Below are 19,399 nucleotides of genomic sequence, written 5' to 3' on the forward strand. Positions count from 1 at the left end.
GCATCCACATGCAGGTTTTTGTGTGGACATAAGTTTTTGGGTGAATATCAAGGAGTGCAGTTGAGGACTCACATGGTAGGAATATGTTTAGTTTTGTGAGAAATTGCCAAACCGTCTTCCAAAGTGGCTGTACCATTTTGCATTCCCACCGTCAATAAGAGTTCCTCTTGCTCTGTATCCTCACCAGCATTTAGTGTTGTCCGTGTTCTGGATTTCAGGTGTTCTAATAGATATGCAGTGATAACTAACTGCTGTAAGTTGCATTTCCCTGATGACATTGACAGGATGTGGAACATCTCTTCATAGACATATTTGCTGTCTATAGATCTTGTTTGGTGAGGTGTCTGTAAAGATCTTTGACCCATTTTTTAATTGGGTTGTTTGTTTTCTTTTTTTTTTTAATTTTTTTTTAAATTTATTTATGATAGTCACAGAGAGAGAGAGAGGCAGAGACACAGGCAGAGGGAGAAGCAGGCTCCATGCACCGGGAGCCCCATGTGGGATTCGATCCTGGGTCTCCAGGATCGCGCCCTGGGCCAAAGACAGGCGCTAAACCGCTGCGCCACCCAGGGATCCCTGGGTTGTTTGTTTTTAAGAGTTCTTTATATATTTTGGATAACAGTTTGTTATCAAATATATCTTTTGCAAATATTTTCTCCCAGTCTTTGGTTCATCTTCTCATTCTTTTTTTTATTTATTTTTATTTTTTTTTATTTATTTACTTATGATAGTCATAGAGAGAGAGATAGAGAGGCAGAGACATAGGCAGAGGGAGAAGCAGGCTCCATGCACCGGGAGCCCGACGTGGGATTTGATCCTGGGTCTCCAGGATCGCGCCCTGGGCCAAAGGCAGGCGCTAAACCGCTGCGCCACCCAGGGATCCCCCATCTTCTCATTCTTTTGATGGTGACTCTTGTAGAGCAGAAATTTTTATCTTTAATAAAGTCTTACTTTATTGATTTTATTTTTCATGGATTGTACCTTTAGTGTTGCATTTAAAAAAAATCATTGCCAGACCCAAGATATTTAGAATCTCTCCTGTGTTCTCTCTCAGGAGTTTTAAAATTTTGTGGTTAACATTTATGTGATACATTTTGATTTAATTTTTGTGAAAAGGATATGGTCTGTATCTATTTGTTATGTGTATTCATTTTTTTGCATGTGGATGTTTAGCCGTTCTGGCATTATTTGAAAAGGTTATCTTTGTTCTGTTGTACAGATCTTACTCGATTTACGATAGGGTTACATCCTGATAAAACCCATAGTAAGTTGAAAATATTTCAAGTTGAAAATGCATTTAATACACATACCACATATCATAACTTAGCTTATTAGCCTACCTTAAATGTGTTCAGAACACTTATATTAACCTACGGTTGGGCAAAATTATCTAACACAAAGTCTATTTTATAATAAAGTGTTGAATATCTCTGTGTAATTTGTTGAATAGTGTACTACAAGTAAAAACCAGAATAGTTCTGTGTATCAGTTGCTTACCCTCCTGACCCAGTGCCTGACTGGGAGTAGTGGCTTCTGCTGCTGCCCAGTATCATGAGCGATTTTACTGCATATTACTAGCCCAGGAAAAGATTAAAATTCAAAATCTGAGGTATTATAATTCAAAATCTATTGAATATGTATTGCTTTTGCATCGTTGTAAAGTAAAAAAGTTCTAAGTTGGTATTGTAAGTTGGGGACCATGTGTATTGCCTTTCCTCCTTTGTCAAAGATCACTTAACTACATAGATAGGGGTCTCTTTCTGGACTTTATTCTGTTCTGCTCGTCTCTTTTTCCATCAGGACCATGCTGTCTTGATCACTAAAGCTTCATACTAAGTTGGGCAGTGTCCTCCAGCTTTGCTCTTTAGTTTAGTGTTGGCTCTTCTGAGTCTTTTGCCTCTATATAAACTACAGAATCAGTTTTTCAACATCCACAGATTAAGTTGCTGAGGTTTTGATTGGATTTTATTGTAATCTATAGATCAAGTTGGGAAGAACTGATATTTTTTTTTTTTTTAAATTTTTATTTATTTATGATAGGAACACAGTGAGAGAGAGAGGCAGAGACACAGGCAGAGGGAGAAGCAGGCTCCATGCACCGGGAGCCTGACGTGGGATTCGATCCCGGATCTCCAGGATCGCGCCCTGGGCCAAAGGCAGGCGCCAAACCGCTGCGCCACCCAGGGATCCCAAGAACTGATATTTTTGAAGTCGTTTAGTCTTATCCATGATTGTGGATGGAATATTTCTGTTTATCTAGTTCTGCTTTGATTGTGTTGATGAGTTTTATAGTTTTCCTTATATAGTTCTTGTACATATTTTATTAGATTTATATCAAAGTTTCATTTTTGGGGGATGATAATATAAATGGTATTGTGTTTTTAATATTTTGTTATCATTGCTGTTTTTTACTGCTGTAGGCTATGAAAACCTCTCTCCAGAAAGGGCTCATATTTCCTTCTCCTGGGGGCCCTTGGGGTTCATTGAGTCTTGCCCCAGTTTTATATAAATTTTTCTGCATCATACACCATGAAAGAGTGTAAATTCATACCCACCCCCCATCTGTGCGGCACAGGAGGTCTGGTATTTCAGTTCCTCTTGGATTATTTTCCCATACCACCTTCCACTAGATTTTAGGGTGTAAGCTTTGTGCAGGGTGTTTACTTCCACAGCTGCATGTTGGCCATTGCACATTTCCAGCGATGAATGCTCATTCAGACCCTGGTCCCTACAGTCTGTTATCTGCTGTTTTTCCTGGATTGCTTTGCTTTAGCTTTGATACCTCTTTATTTCTGGCACATGAAGATTCTCACCGTTGCTGCCTTAGATTAGGCCCTGTTGGATCATTATGCTTCTAGTTTGATTACCCTCTTAGAATTATCTGTCTTCCATTCAGCACCAAAATTCTTTGTAACAGAAAAGTAAAAACTGTAGATGAGTGGGTCATTCCCCTTTGCTGCCTGACCCGGTTTCCTCCCTGTGTACTAGCCTACCTTGAGTTCTCTAGGCCATGTTGTCCCACTCCTTTGTGCTCGGCACATACTACTTTCCAGAAGGACTGTGTTCCAGTTGTTTGGCTAAAATCCAGCTCAGCTGTTGACATCCTCCTTTAAGTCCTCTTGACTTGTTCTCATGTGAATGGTCTTCCTCTCTGTTCCTGTTATAGCAGGTATATATGTCTGTTTTAGCATTTTATCACAGTATTGCATATAATGATTTCTTGGTCTTTGACGGCAGGCATGATTTCTTCTTGTCTTTTCAGATCAGTCATTGATAGTAACACTCAGTAGTCCTTTGTTTCTGGTTGTCTTATAAAACTTGATAAAAAATAATATTTCAAACTGTACAGTCACCAGAAGTACATAGTCATCAAAAATGCACACACTTCACTTGACATCTCCTCAGTAGTCCTTTGTTAAGTGAGTATTTGTATGGTGTGATTATACCTGTGCATGCTTGCATGTGAGTCTGTTGTGTGTTATTCATTAGGATTGAATTCGATGAAATTAAGGATACAATTTTTCAATATAATGCTGCAGTACCTCATGCTTCTGTGGTGGTTTTTCTTTCTCCCCCTCCAGGGCTATTGTGTTTGTTGTGGATAGTGCAACCTTCCAGCGAGAGGTAAAAGATGTGGCCGAGTTCCTGTATCAAGTCCTCATTGACAGCATGAGTCTGAAGAACACACCGTCATTCTTAATTGCCTGCAATAAGCAAGGTGCCATCATGTTTTCCAGCAATAATAATTGAGATTTTTCTGGGAATGCTACTAGGAGCTAATATAGTTATCTACAGTTGTTATTATTGAGATGAGAGGCAATTGTTAATGAACTATGAGGATTTTAAATCCTAAGATCATTTATATACCTGCATCTTCATTAATTTTACCAGGCTGTTCTAAGGAACACCTGTTCTACTACCAACTTTTCTTTGATACAGTGTTTGCATTTCTCAAAATCATAAATCATTTTACTTCATTTACCAAGTTAAGTTTGTCAGATTGACAGTATTGACACAGTTGCGGAGGGCTGGGGGGAAGCTCTCCTTTCGAACAAGCTTACCTTCCAGCACATTTCATCAAGGGGAGTTTACACAAGTTGTGTTTCTTTAACCCTGTAACCATTAATTTTTTTTTTTGTCACACCCAATAAAACTAGACTTCAGTTTCATTACCTCTTTTTTTTTTTTTTTTTTTAATTTTTATTTATTTATGATAGTCACAGAGAGATAGAGAGAGAGGCAGAGACACAGGCAGAGGGAGAAGCAGGCTCCGTGCACCGGGAGCCCGATGTGGGATTCGATCCCGGGTCTCCAGGATCGCGCCCTGGGCCAAAGGCAGGCGCCAAACCGCTGCGCCACCCAGGGATCCCTTTTTTTTTTTTTTTTTTTTTTTTTTAATTTTTATTCATTACCTCTAACATAGGGTAAAACCATTTGATTTTACAGTCTTCTTTCAGATTAAAATTCTGATCTTATGGAGAACCCAGTACATTTCTCAGAAGTGATCGAGTAGTAATAACCCTAACAATGCCTAATCAGGAATTGGTCTTAGGATCATTACCTGACCTGTTTTCTTTTATTCAGTATGAGGAGAAAAGGTAATATTTATTTGGCTTTTGCTGTGTGCCAAACCAGTGTTTCTTTCCAAGGTGCACCTGAGTGACATACCGTCTTAGTATCAGCTGGAAATGTGCTTGGTTTACTTTAATATGACAAGTAGGATATTTCTGTTGGGGGTGAAGGCTTTTGTTACAAATAAGAAGCTGTAAGGTTTTCTTCTGTTACTCGGGCTGGACTTCTCTATATGTTGATTTAGCAGGTCTGTAAGATGTAGAAAACTTTGATGAAAGAGCTAGTCAGTTTTAGGGTCACAAGCTTAATGTACTTGTAAGCATTATTGTGGGATATCCCATACATGCAAATATAAAGCTTACTTTGATAGTGAAGCTACTAATGGTAAAAAGCTCTTAAAAAAAAAAAAAAAAGAAGTTTCTTAGTTTATTAATTTTTATTTATTTATGATAGTCACAGAGGGAGAGAGAGAGAGAGGCAGAGACACAGGCAGAGGGCGAAGCAGGCTCCATGCACCGGGAGCCTGATGTGGGATTCGATCCCGGGTCTCCAGGATCGCGCCCTGGGCCAAAGGCAGGCGCCAAACCGCTGCGCCACCCAGGGATCCCCAGTTTCTTAGTTTAAATTGGAACTTTCCATATGTGTAAGTCTTGGGAAAAGACCCTTTCTGTTTAAACTATAACAGTCTTTATTTTTTAACAGACATTACAATGGCAAAATCCGCAAAGTTAATTCAGCAACAGCTTGAGAAAGAACTGTGAGTATGAATAAGTCATATTGATTAATGTATATCTTAAAACCTAGGAAATATATATACCACTTAAGATCTTTGGTTGTGTATGATTACCACAGTCTAAAGAATAGTGTGAAATATATTTGTTAAATAATTGGCAAAAGAATTAATGGAATTCTAAAAAGCATCAATGGGATGGGATACTTTATAAATTCATAGAAAGAAGATCTCAGGTTTATTGAGACTGTAAGCTCAATTATTTTCCTACTGTTTCTAGTTCATTTATAGTAGATATGAAAGGTTTTAGAAACTAAAAAATTTGAAAGCCATGGAAATTTTTGTTGACAGAATAAGAAATGAATGCTTCCGAAGAATTAAAAAGTCTATTATACTATTTTATGACTTAATTTATTGTTTTCCAGCTATTTTGCAGTATTATTTAGCTTGATTTTAATGTTTAAAAATTTGTAAGTTGAGCAATAACCTTCTGAATTTAAGGAATCCAGCTTGTCTGTACTCTACCGATTTTTTTGTTTTGTTTTGTTTTTTTATTTATTTTTTATGATAGTCACAGAGAGAGAGAGAGAGAGGCAGAGACACAGACAGAGGGAGAAGCAGGCTCCATGCACCGGGAGCCTGACGTGGGATTCGATCCCGGGTCTCCAGGATCGCGCCTTGGGCCAAAGGCAGGCGCCAAACCACTGCGCCACCCAGGGATCCCTACTCTACCGATTTGTAAGAGCTAGCTAACAGCTTGCTTACTCGGAGCTACCATCAACATCCTGATGAAGCAAGTTACGCTTTCTTGTTGCTGTCGTATAGGACTTTTTATTTTTTATTAAAGAATCTGATGAGGAAAAATTGTATAAATTCAACTTTGGGGGGTACCTGGGTGACTCAATTGGTTAAGTGTCTGCCTTTGGCTCAAGTCATGATCCCAGTGTCCTGGGATTGAGCCCCTTGTCGAGTTAGGCTCCTTGCTCAGTGGAGAGTTTTCTTCTCCCTCTATCCTGCTCCCTGCTCATGCTCTCTCAAATAAATAAATAAAATCTTTAAAAAAACATTTCAACTTTGAGCACATTTCTTCCCCACTAGAATTTACTAACTCGTTTATACATTTAACAAGCACCTATATAATTCATCTAGTAGATGGCAAACACTGCATTTAGGATATGACCATAGGGGAAAATGTTGTGTGGTTCCTATATTCAGGAGCTTAGGGTTGACAAACTGCTGCTCAGGGTGTGCAAAGAAGGTATAGTTTTACATTTTTAAAGGGCAGGTAAAAAAAATAAAAAATATGTGACAGAAACTGTCACATTTAATTTACATAAACATTTCATTTATGGCTCTTTACAGAAAAATTTTACCAGGCCTGGTCTATGTATTTTCTGTGGCTTCTTTTCTTTTTTAATTTTAATTTTTTAAAGATTTTATTTGTTTATTCATGAGAGACACACAGAGAGAGGCAGAGACAGGCAGAGGGAGAAGCAGGCTCCATGCAGGGAGCCGGATTTGGGACCTGATCCCAGAACTCCAGGATCACACCCTGAGCCGAAGGCAGATGCTTAACCGCTGAGCCACCTAGGCATCCCTCTTTTTTTTTTTTTTAATTGAGAATGATATATTTAATTCCATATGCTTTAAAGTTTTTAATATATGAATAGAAGAGTAAAGTTAGCTGTTTAATCAGACTTATCAAAGACCTCATGCCTTCAAGTTGAATGAATATCAAAGAGATTTTTTTAAAACCCTTTTATGGAGGGGTAATATCGATATGTAAAAAGCTGTGCATAGTTAATGTATACAACTCCATGCATTTGGGGATAAGTATCCACCTTTGAAACCATCACCACCATTGAGGCCGTAAAAGTATCTATCACTTTTCAGTTTCCTCCTGCTCTCTTTATTATTTGTGTATGTGTGTGTGTATGTGTGTGTGAGAGAGAGAATGTTTCATGAGAATACTTAAGATTTACCATATTACAGATTTTAAGTATATAATGCAGTATTGTTAGCTATAGATACTATGCTGTGTAGTAGGTCTCTAGTACATACTTATTTGCATAACTGAAACTTTCACAAAAAGATTTTACTTGCGAGAGAGAGAGTGTGTGTGAGCATGAGTGAGGGGTCGAGACAGAAGAAGAGTTTCAGAAAAGGAGAAGCTGGCTCTCTGCTAAGCAGGGAGACCGAGGTGGGGCTCCATCCCAGGACCCTAAGGTCATGGCCTGAGCTGCTTAGGCAAGTGCTGAAAAGGCAGACACTTAACTGCCTGAGCCACCCAGGCACCCCTGCATATCTGAAACTTTATAACCTTTGACTTGATGGTCAAAGACTCTCTTTCTCTCCCTCTTCCCATCCTAGTAAGCACTATTCTACTCTGCTTCCATGTGTTTGCTGTAGATTCCATATATAAGTGTGATCATATATTATTTGTCTTACTGTGTCTGTGCCTGTTATATCACTTAGCATAATGTCCTTTAGGTTCATCCATGTTGTTGTAAATAGTAGGATTTCCTTCTTTTTTTCAGGGCTGAATAATATTCCATTGTGTTTATGTTCTTTATTTTCTTTATCCATTCATCCTTTGATGGACATTTAGGTTGCTTCCATATATTGTCTGTTGTAATAATGTGACGGTGAACATGGTGGTGCAAGTAGCTCTTCAAGATTCTGATTTTAATTTCTTTGGATAAATACCCAGAAGTGGGATTGTTGGACCATATGGTGGTAGTTTTATTTGTAATTTTTTTGAAGAATCTTCATGCTGTTTTCTGTAGTGACTATACCAGTTTACATTCCTGCCAACAATGTACCAGGATTGGCCTTGTCTGCATCTCCACAGACAGCTTAGTGTGTTTATTAGTCATTATCTCAGATGTGAGGTGATATCTCATGGTGGTTTTGATTTGCATTTCCCTGATAGTTATGTTACATACTTTTTCATGTACTTCTTGGCTATTTGTCCTCTTTGGAGAAATGTCTATTCAGAAATGTCTGTCCTTTGTTTATTTTTCAGTTAGATTATTAGGGGTTTGTTACTGACTTGGATGAGTTCCTTATATATTTTGGATATTAACCCTTATCAGCTATGTGGTTCATAGGTATGTTTTCCAGTCCCAGGTTATTTTTCTATTTTACTGATAGTTTCCTTTGCTCTGCAGAAGTTATTTAATTTAGCAATCACAATTATGTTTTCTTCTGTTGGTGTCATATCCAAAAATTCATTGCCACAACCAAGGTCACTGAGCTTCTCCCCTGTATTTTCTTCTTGCATTTTTATGGTTTTAGGTCTTATATGTAAGTCTTTAATCCATTTTGAGTTAATTTTTGTGTATGGTGTAAGGTAAAGGTCTAATTTTATTCTTTTGCATATAGATATTCAGTTTTCCTAGCACTATTTATTGAAGAGACTATCCTTTACTAATTCTATTTCTTGTCATCATCCTTGTCATTCAGAGGTTAACGGACCATATGTGTGGGTTTATTTCTGGCCCCTCTATGCTATTCTGTTGGTCTGTATGTCTTCTTATGTCAGTATCATACTGTTTTTGTTACTATGGCTTTGTTACACAATTTGAAATCTGAAAGTGTGATGCCTCCAGCTTAAGGTGTTTTTACTCAAGATTACTTTGGCTGTTATGGGTCTTTTGTGGTTCTATATGAATTCTATCATTGTTTCTTTTATTTCTGTAAAAAATTCCGTTGGAGTATTGATAAGTATTGCATTGCATCTCTAGAGGGCTTTGCATCATATGGCGATTTTAACAATATCTAATTATTCCAATCTAAGAATAAGGGATATCTTTTCCTTTATTCATGTCTTCAATTTCTTTCATGAATGTCTTAAACTTTTTAGTGTATAGATCTTTTGCCTACTTCATTACATTTATGCCTAAGTGTTACATTTTTGATGCTACTGTAAATAGGATTGGTAATTCTTAATTTCTGATAATTCGTTAGTAGTGTATAAAACAAATTGATTTTTGTATGTTGATTTTGTATCCTGAAACTTTACTGAATTTGTTTGGTAGTTCTGTTTTTTTTTTTTTTGGTGCTGTCTTTACGGATTTATATATATGAGATGAAGTCATCTGTGAACAGATAATCATTTTCTTTTCAGATTTTCATGCTTTTTCTTTCTTTCTTTGCCTAATTAGTCTATCTAGGACTTCCAGTGCTACCCTGAATAGAAGTGGTGAGAGTGGGCATCCTTGTCTTGATAGAGGAAAAGTTTCCAGCTTTTCACTGTTGAATAAGATATTTTCTGTGGGCTTGTCATATATGGCCCACATATTATTTTCAGTTACATTCCTTCTGTGTCCATTTGGCTGAGTTTTGATCATGAAAGTATGTTGAACTTTGTCAGGTGATTTTCTGTATCTGTTGAGATGATCATCAATAATGTGATGATCATAAAGTAAAGGTGTATCACCTTTATTGGTTTGTATATGTTGAACTATCTATCTTGAGTAAATCCCATTTGATCATAGTGTACAATTCATTTAATGTGTGTACTGTTGAATTTGGTTTGCCAGTATTTTGTTGAGGACTTTTGCATCCGTGTTCATTAGGAATATTAGCCTATATTTTTCTTGTAGTATCCTTATCTGGTTTGGATATCAGGGTAATGCTGGCCTTGTAAAATGAGTTTGGAAGTGTTACCTCCACTTTAATTAGGAAGAATTTGAGAAGAATTGGTGTTGATTCTCCTTGAAATGTTTGGTGGAATTCACCAGTGAGCCATCTGATCCTGGGCTTTTCTTTGTTGGTGGTTTTTGATTACTGATTCAGTCTCTTTCCTTGTTATTGGTCTGTTCAGATTTTCTATTTTTTCATGATTCAGTTTTGGTATATTGTCTGTTTCTAGGAATTTATCCATTTCTTCTAGGATGTCTAATTTGTTTTGTTTTGTTTTTTAAGATTTTATTTATTTATGCATGAGAGACAGAGAGAGACAGACAGACAGATACACAGGCAGAGGGAGAAGCAGGCTCCATGCAGGGAGCCTGACTCGGGACTGGATCCTGGATCTCCGGGATCAGGCCCTGAACCAGAGGCGGCGCTAAACCGCTGAGCCACCCGGGCTGCCCAGATGTCTAATTTGTTTAGGCATCTGGGCAGTAGTAGTAGTCTCTTACCCTTTGTATTTCTGTAGTATAAGTTACCCCCTTTCATTTCTGATTTTATTAATTTTAGTCGTCTTTCTCTCTGCTAAAGGTTTGTCAATTTTGTTTATCTTTCAATAAAACAACTCTTTGTTTCATTGATATTTTCTATTGTTTTCTAGTCTGTATTTCATTGGTTTCTGCTTTTATTTTTTCCTTCCTTCTGCTCACTTTGGGGTTAGTTTGTTCTTTTTCTAGTTCCTGGAGGTGTCAAGTTAGGTTGTTTATCTGAGATCTTTCTTTTTTCTTAGAGTAGATGTTTATTGCTATAAATTTCCCTCTCAGAACTGCCTTTTGCTGTATCCTGTAAGTTTGATGTGTTGGGTTTCCATTTTCATTTGTTATTTTTTATTTGCCTTTGGATTCTTCCTTGACCTATTAGTTATCATAAATGTGTTATTTACTCCCCTCATATTTGTAAATTTTCCAGTATTCCTTCTGTTACTGATTTCTAGGTTCATACCTTTGTGGTCAGAAAAGATACTTGATGTGATATCAGTCTTCTTAAATTTATTGACTTGTTTTGTGGCCTAACATACTATCTATCCTGGAGACTGTTCTTTGTACACTTAAAGAGACTGCATTCTGCAGTTGTTGGATGAAATATTCTGTATTTGTCTGTTAGGTATATTTGGTATATGTTGTTTTCTTATTGATTCTCTGGATTATCTATTCATTGTTGGAAGTGTGGTATTGAAATCCCCTGCTATTACTGTATTGATATCTATTTCTCTCCTTAGTTCTATTACTCTTTGCTTTATGTATTTAGGTTCTCCGATGTTAGGTGCATATTTGGTTACAAAACCCTCTTGATGAATTGACCCCTTTATTATTATTTAATGACTTTTTTTGTCTCTCATGACAATTTTTGACTGAAAGTCTGTTTTATTGAAATAACCATAGCCAGCTCTATTCTTTTGGTTATCATTTGCTTGGTATATGTTTTTCTGTCTCCTGGAGACAGCTTGTTTTTTTTAATCCATTCATCTACTCTGTTTTGATTAGAGAATTTAAACCATTTACATTTAAAGAATTACTGATAGGTAAGGACTTAGTTTTGTTGTGTTCTGTTTTATAATTCCTTTGCCCCTTTCTTCTTCTCTTTCTTTAATGATTTGTTTGTGGTGTTATGCTTTGATTCCTTTCTCTTTATTTGTGTATCTATAAGTTTTTTTCTTTGTGATTACAATGAAACTTTTATAAAACATAATATTGGCAATCTTATTTTAAGTGGATAACAGCTTCCACTGCATACAAAAATTATATTCATTAACTTCTTCCCCTTCACTTTATACTGTTGATTCCACAATTCACATTTTTATCCACAATTCACATTTTTATATTGTATATCCATTGATACATATATATATATATTTTAGATTTTATTTATTCATGAGAGACACAGAAACATAAGCAGAGGGAGAAGCAGGCTCCTTACAGGGAGCCTGATGCGGCACTCAATCCCAGGACTCTGGGATCATGACCCGAGCCAAAGGCAGACGCTCAACCACTGAGCTACCCAGGCGCCCCATTAATAAATTATTGTAGCCATAGTTACCTTTAATACTTTGTCTCTAACTTTTATTCTAGAGTTAAGTGATTTATGTGTCACCATTATGGAGTTAGAGTATTCTGAATTTGAATATACTCTTACTGTTATAGTGAGTTCTATACTTTCACGTGTTTTCATGTTGTTAGTGTCCTTTTGTTTCACCTTGAAGAACTGCCTTTAGTATTTCTTGCAAGGTGGGGGTAGTGGTTATGAACTCCCTCAGAGTTTGTGTGTCTGGGAAATTTTTTTCTCATTCATGTCTGAAGGACAGTTTTGCTGGGTATAGTATTGTTGGTGGCGGGTTTTTTTTCTTTCAGCACTTTGAATATATCATTCCGTTCTTTATTGGCATACAGAGTTTCTGCTAAGACTAAGAAAGTTGCTCATGTGGGGTTTCCATATTTGTGACCATTGGCTTTTCTCTTGCTGCTTTCAAAATTCTCTGTCTTTGACTTTTTGTCAATTGTAGTGTGTCGTGGTGAAACTCTGTTTAATCTATTTGGAATTCTTTGGACTTAATGGACCTGGATGTTCATTTCCCTTTCCAGATTTAGGTATTTTCTGTATTATTTCTTTATAAATAGGTTTTCTGTTTGTCTTTCTCTGTTCCTTCTGGGACTGCCATAATGATTGTACTTGATTCCTTTAATGATGTCTTATAAGTTATGTAGTCAGTCTCTCTTTACTCTTTCTTTTTTGTTCTTCTCATTAGATAACTTCAGATTACCTGCATTCAAGCTGAGTCTTTCTTCTGTTTGTCTGCTGTTAAGGATCTCTGAATTTTTCACATTAGTCATTATGTTCTTTAGCTCCAGAATATCATAAAAATTTTTTATGGCCTCCTCTTTGTTGAGCTTCTCATTTTTTCTTTTCTTTTCTTTTCTTTTCTTTTCTTTTCTTTTCTTTTCTTTTCTTTTCTTTTCTTTTCTCTTTCTTTCTTTTCTTTCTTTTCTTTCTTTCTTTCTTTTAGGCTCCATGCTCACCGTTGGGCTGGAACTCACAAACCTGAAATCAAGAGTCTCATTCTCTACCAACTGAGCCAGTGAAGGGCCCCAAATTTCATTTTTATTCATATATTATTTTTCTCATTTTGTTGAGTTGTCCTCTTTTATAGCTCAATGAACTTTCAGATTATTAGTTCGAATTCTTTGTCAGGCATTTAATAGATTTCCATTTCTTTAAGGTTAGTTATTGGTGCTTTACTCTGTGCCTTTGATAGGCTGCTGGAGTCCTTGGGCAGACTGGCCCGGCTCCTAGGTCCATGGGTATGTGGGCCTACTGCCTGGGTTCATAGAAGTGGGCCCTGCACCAGGATCCATTTGGGTGGCCTAGAACTGGATCTGTTGGGGCAGGCCTGGTGCTGTGGTCCATGGTGGTGGTCCTGGAGCTTGGTCCCACAGGAGTGGGCTGCGGCCATGGGTCTAGACTGGTGTTGGATTCTGTGATGTAGTGAGTGCTTACTTCATTGTCCTACCACCAAGTGAAACATATCTCTCCGTGCTTGCAGGAGAAATAATGTAGATAATGTGAAACTGTCCTTCCTACTCTCTTCCATGCATCTTTTTTTATTTCTGTGTAATAGTCAGGTGCTGTAATCTGAGACCTGGATTGCTTCTCTCTAATGCATGGGTGGTTTTTCAAATTAATGGTTCTGTGAGAAGGCTTGTGCTAGAAATTCCTATTCTCCCATCTTGCTGATGTCAGTGTCAGTGTCAGTGTCTTTTGTCCCTTCTGAAATTGTATGTTTATCATTTCTTCCCTTAGTCCTGATGTTCACTCTCTTGAGACTATAAGTTGCTCGTTAGGCTAAGGAAATTGGAACAATTAGATAATTTGGTTTTTATTTTATTTTATATTTTTTTATTTTTATTTTATTTTTTTTGATAATTTGGTTTTTATAGAGACTCTGTTGCCGTTGTTGGGAAGGGGGGAATGTGATCATAATACTTATGTGTCCATTTTGTTTTTTTCTTTTAAGCAGTATGGTTGAACTTTTCCTATGTTCTAAACATATATTTTCCTTAGTCCAGTTTTTCACTCTGAAGATCCATAGAAAAGCAATATATACTATTAAAAGTTAGTGAAGTAAAAAGTTAGAAGTTGGAAAGGTTAGTATCAAATTAGGAGTCAAATTTTATTTTTAAAAGTTAGTTTATTTTTGTTAGTAATCTCTACACTCAACGTGGGGCTTAAACTCACAACCCTGAGCTCAAGAGTCACATGCCTTCTGACTGAGCCAGCAAGGTGCCCCAGGAGTCTGATTTTAGATTAATCCTGTATTTGTGAGAATTAGGTCCTATCAGCCCTGAAGCATTTCAGAGTCTTCTGGATAACAAGGCTAATAACTATGTTCACATGGATTTATGGCAAGAGCTGAGTACATATTACTATGTTGGGTGTTTTTCCTTTTAAAGTTTTATTGTAAAATATTTTACATATAAAGGGATACATATGTTGAATTTAAAGAATATTAAAATGAATATCCATGGACCCACCACCTTGCTTAGAAGGCCCTATAGGCTCCTCCCTAATATCTTGAATTTTATATTGTTTTTTAAAAATATTTTTCCATGTGTGAAGGTTTCTTTCTAGACAAGGTATTAATTTTTTCTGCAGATTCCTCACTAATTTTCATGTAGTCTTACAGCTCCAGTAAATGCTTTATTTTGTAAGGAGGCACATTGGGAGCATGTATTCCTCTGCTTCTGGAAAGCAGAAAGGGTGGGAGAAGTAGACACATGAACATTGCTGTGCACGCTGTTTTGGGGCCAGCAGGTGGCAGTAAAACAGCTTAAATCAGGAACGTTTTCATGGGCAAAGACGTGGGAGCCCAAACTGGGTTTGAGAATCTGGAGTTTGTGGATTTACTAAGCTCTGTATCCAAATAGACTCGTGACAAATATAAATACTGTATCTTCCCACACATAACTTGCAGAGACTTAAGTTATTATGACACAGCATATTTTAAAAAATCTGTTCAAAACTAGCATCATGTAGATGATCCTAGTGGTAGGGGATAGGGGGGCCCCAGGCTGAGAGAAGGTGTGACCTGGGCACATTATTGACCTACTCTTATCCAGCCAAGTCAGGCTGGACAACCATCTCTGCTGTCTGAGAGCAATCTATGAATGCAAAGGATTATTCAACTGTCTTAATAGCATAATTGACAGTTTTATGATTAATATGTAAATGAGTGCTGAAATGTTTAGGAATGAGTTTGGCTTCGTAAAGGCCTTTAGTTGCTCTTTAAAAGTTATTACTCTCTCCTTCTGACTTGTTCTTCTTTTGTTTCACAGCAACACTTTACGGGTCACTCGTTCTGCGGCCCCCAGCACACTGGACAGTTCCAGCACTGCCCCTGCTCAGCTAGGAAAGAAAGGCAAAGAATTTGAGTTCTCACAATTGCCCCTCAAAGTGGAGTTCCTGGAGTGCAGCGCCAAGGGCGGAAGAGGGGATACTGGCTCCGCTGACATCCAGGACCTGGAGAAGTGGCTGGCTAAAATCGCCTGAGGGGCAGAGGCAAAGCGCAGGACGTGAATGTGTGTGTGTGTGTGTGTGTGTGTGTGTCTTGACAGTTTTGGAAAAGGGTGTGGTAGTCTGGAGCTGACAAAGAAGGGGTACAAAATGTGATTAGAAAACATTTTCTTGTTCTGGAAAGAAATTATTGTTGAAAGTAACTTGGAATTTTTGTTTTTAAGTTTAGTTCTCCCTCGGTGCTTTCTAGTCACTTACCTGCCTATGTGTCTTCCCTTGGTTAAGGTGTATGTTGCGTCCCTTTAGTGTATACGTGACAGAGGGTCAGGGTCTTTGTGACCCTAAGGAGTGGATCCACAGAGAGAGGATATTGTCATGAGAGTATGGTTATCATCTGAGAAGTCTCTTATCCTCTGCTTCTATGTATTAGTCCCTTTTCCTGAAAACAGATCTGTCTGTTTGGAGCCAGTTGATTCCATTTGCCCTTGACATTCATGGGCAGTATATCGTCTAGTTCTTTGTGAATTCTCAGAGGTGTGAGTGTAGTTACAGTGCGGTCCCTCAACATGTGAAGACAGTAGAAAACAGCAAGGCTGTGCCAATGGCGGGTCTGTTCTTCATCAGCTTGGTGACTTGTCCGCACTCCAGCCTCATAGCACTTAGGTCTCAAAAACTTGCCCTGAACCCTTGGAGTCATTCCCAGGTGATAGAACTATAAATGCTAAATCCCCACATGCCAACGCTCTAGTATGTTCTTGTGGTTTTCCTTAACAGAGGAGAACATGAAGATTTCCAGACTGTTGTGGGTTTTTGGATGGCCGAGGGCTCCTGGGCTATGTTCATGTGCTGTTTGAGTAGCCCCTATCCTGTACTCAGAGCTAGAATGCCATGGACCACTTGTGAATGAAAACACTTCTCTGTAGTTACTTAAAGCCCATAGTCACAGGTGGTTAAAAGAAAAGTTAGCCTTTTCAAAGTGACGCTCTTCATTATCTTGTATGGTGGCTTTTTTATGGCTTTTATAAATTATTAATGCATTTTTTGGTTAAATAAAGCAACCTGTCTGGCTTGAAGCAATTAAATGGAATGGTATAGTGTGTACAAACAGGGGCCTGTGTTAGGGTGCAGGCCTGGTTGGTTGCACGTTCCCAGGGCCTGAAGACGGCAGTATACACCAGAACCAACTGCTGTCCCTACTTTTCACACCCTCAGGGGCAAGCCCAGCTGCAGTTTCAGAGGCAATAAGGGGAGCTGTGGGTCAATGAGACGCTAATCCCAGAACAGTGTGGTCAAGAGCCACGACAAGAGAGACACGGGCTGCTCTGCAGACCTGCAGGAGGGGCATCTCACCTGGCGGGGCGGGGGGGGGGGGCGATGTAGGGTGTCAGGGAGAGTCAAGCGAAGCATGGTAAGATCCCAGTGAGTGTGGTCCCCGTATGCGCTACAGCGTGAGCCTCTGCCTGTCACCCCTTCCTTCTGGTCACCCTAGCTCTGCGTGAGAGCACTTGCCGCTCGAATGTGGAGGAAGCCCAGGCTGAAATGGAGAAGACAGTGGGCCTCACCCCTGGCAGAGTTCTTACTCAAAAGCCTCATTGCTGCTCATGTCCTTACCGTTTTTTGGATTCTTAGTTTTTGTCCTTTCCTTGTTAGCCAACAGTAATTTAAGGAAATAGGTAAGAATAATGAACTAGAAATCAAAAGAGAATGTGATGAATGTGACATGTTCACATAATCAGAGTAGGTGCGCATGTGAATAAAAATCAGTGGTTTGATGTTTCTGTTAAAAGGCATATATGGGGAATCCCTGGGTAGCTCAGCGGTTAAGCGTCTGCCTTTGGCCCAGGGTGTGATTCTGGAGACCCAGGATCAAGTCCCATGTCAGGCTCCCTGCATGGAGCCTGCTTCTCCCTCTGCCTGTGTCTCTGCCTCTCTCTCTCTCTCTCTCTCTCTCTCTCTCGAATAAATAAAATCTTTTTTTTTAAAAAAAAAAAACATATATGTTCTCTCAGGTTTTCTTTTTTTTTTCTCCTGGTTAATTATTTTCTTTACTGGAGAAAGCAATACACAAAAAAATGACAAGGGGAGCAAGGTTGAATTATCTTCAGGGCTTAAAGATCTTCTGAAAAAGTGGAGTTCTCTCTCCAACAATGATTCTCAGATGCTGGTGTGCATCAGAATGATCTGTGAGGCCCGTCAGCTCTTCTGAGGACCCTGCTCCTAAACATTCAGTTCAGTGGCAGATTGGGTGTGGTCTCAGGCGTCCGCGGGCTCAGTGTGTCCTGTACCAGGTATGGGGGGCTCCTTGGAGCACCGTCAGACGTCACCTGCCCTGGAGAATCAGGTGTGCCTTCAGTAGGCTTTGTGTGTAACTACTTTGGGCCACAGCCCTGTTTAGTTTTTCTGCAGGGTGTGTAAGCAGCAGGTTACAGAGTCCCTCCTGGGCACTCTCATCCTGTTTCCTACTTCTGTGCTACAGTTTTCCCATTCTTGTGTTTGGGTCAGGAAGAGACCATGGTGACCAGTCCTTGGGTGCTGGGAAGGGCTTTCAAGAGATTACATGTATGCTCTACTCTGTTGGTGTCTTCTTGTGGCCCTGAAGCCATCCAGCCACAGTAGTCCCGTTTCTTCATGAGCCCGGAGGCAAGTGTGGCCAGAATGGAGAGAGGTCAGTGGTGACGGGCATATAAGGCACAGCTGTATGTCCTAGAGACCATCATGGCTTGAAACCGCTCCTTCTTGGGAACATAGCAGTGTCTGAGCCACTGGGCGTGTTTGGGTCCCAAGGCCTCCTCACAGGCCAGCTGCCACCTGGTACGAATCACCCATTCCTGGCTAAGGGAGAGGTTCGGGATGTGGGGAGATGCCTTGGTAGGCGGGTGGCTGCAGTGAATATGCCTGGGCACGCCACTGCTTCTGGAATGGGGCCTTCTACACGGTATGGAGCACACATACAGACTGAGGGGTCAGGGTGCTGGCCATACGGTTCTTATTCCAGGTCATTTTTCAAGCCCTCTCCCAAGGGTTCTGGGGCCTCGGTAGCCCCTCCACTGCCAGGCATCTGCCAGTTTGCTGCGGTCGTAGCACCAACAGCTGCCGTTCATGGAGAGCACCACTTACCTTTTCCCCATGGCTTCTGTCTTAGCACCTCCTGGGATCCCAGTGTCCCAGTGTCCCCCCCCCCCGGATCCCAGGGTCCTGTTATGTGTAAGACATTTAGTGTTCCATTGACTTAAGATGATTGTATCTCAATTGAAATGTGTGTTTTCATTTGTGGTATTTTTGATATACTTATCAGTATACTTATTGTGGCATTTCTAAGTCTGAGGTTAGCATAGGATTATCAAAGCTCCTTTCTCCACTCTTGCTCACTGGTCACCTTGAGCAGCATCCATCAGTGCCACACGGGGCACCTGGGACAGGTTACTCACCAACCCTCTGTTATCTTCACATCTGAGTCTGGGGAGTCCAGGGTGCTACTCCCTTCATCTGGCAGGAGGAGGGGCTGCTGGACGGTCGTGTGTATAAATGCAGTCCTCCTCGGTAAGGTTATGCCCTCCCCGTCTTGGAATAGCTTGGCTCTGGCTTCAGTCTGGTTTGTACCAGTGCGTGTACTTTGGTCGTCAGGCCTCCTCTGCCCCTTGTCATCCCTGGTACCTCCTCTGCCTCACATTTTACACCTGGCAGCCACAAAGGTTAGGCTTGGTGGGCAGAGACATCTATTTCCTGTCCCTCCTAATTTAGAGGTGGCTTCCCTGAGGTGGCAGATTGGAGGGTGTTCCAGAAACTTTAGAAACTTTGAAGGGGAAAGATAATGTAAAGTTGAACTTGGAAGAAGAGGGAGATCTGGTGAACCTGGCGTACTCCATAGCTCCAGGACTCCAGCATTCCCAGACAGGG

At 39.6% G+C, this 19,399-nt stretch overlaps 1 protein-coding gene across 1 annotated transcript in view; it reads left to right on the forward strand.

The window, feature by feature from the left end:
- LOC121478740 (serotransferrin-like) overlaps nucleotides 1-16,579 on the forward strand; it is a 54,633-nt gene extending 38,054 nt beyond the window's left edge. Inside the window, 3 exon segments of the mRNA XM_041733979.1 lie at nucleotides 3,582-3,718; nucleotides 5,275-5,329; nucleotides 15,325-16,579. Of these exon segments, the coding sequence (XP_041589913.1) occupies nucleotides 3,582-3,718; nucleotides 5,275-5,329; nucleotides 15,325-15,538 (406 nt within the window). The 3' untranslated portion in view covers nucleotides 15,539-16,579.
- Nucleotides 16,580-19,399: the final 2,820 nt, after the last annotated feature.

This window comes from Vulpes lagopus, chromosome 19 (assembly GCF_018345385.1).
Source record: "Vulpes lagopus strain Blue_001 chromosome 19, ASM1834538v1, whole genome shotgun sequence".
NCBI classification, from domain to species: domain Eukaryota; kingdom Metazoa; phylum Chordata; class Mammalia; order Carnivora; family Canidae; genus Vulpes; species Vulpes lagopus.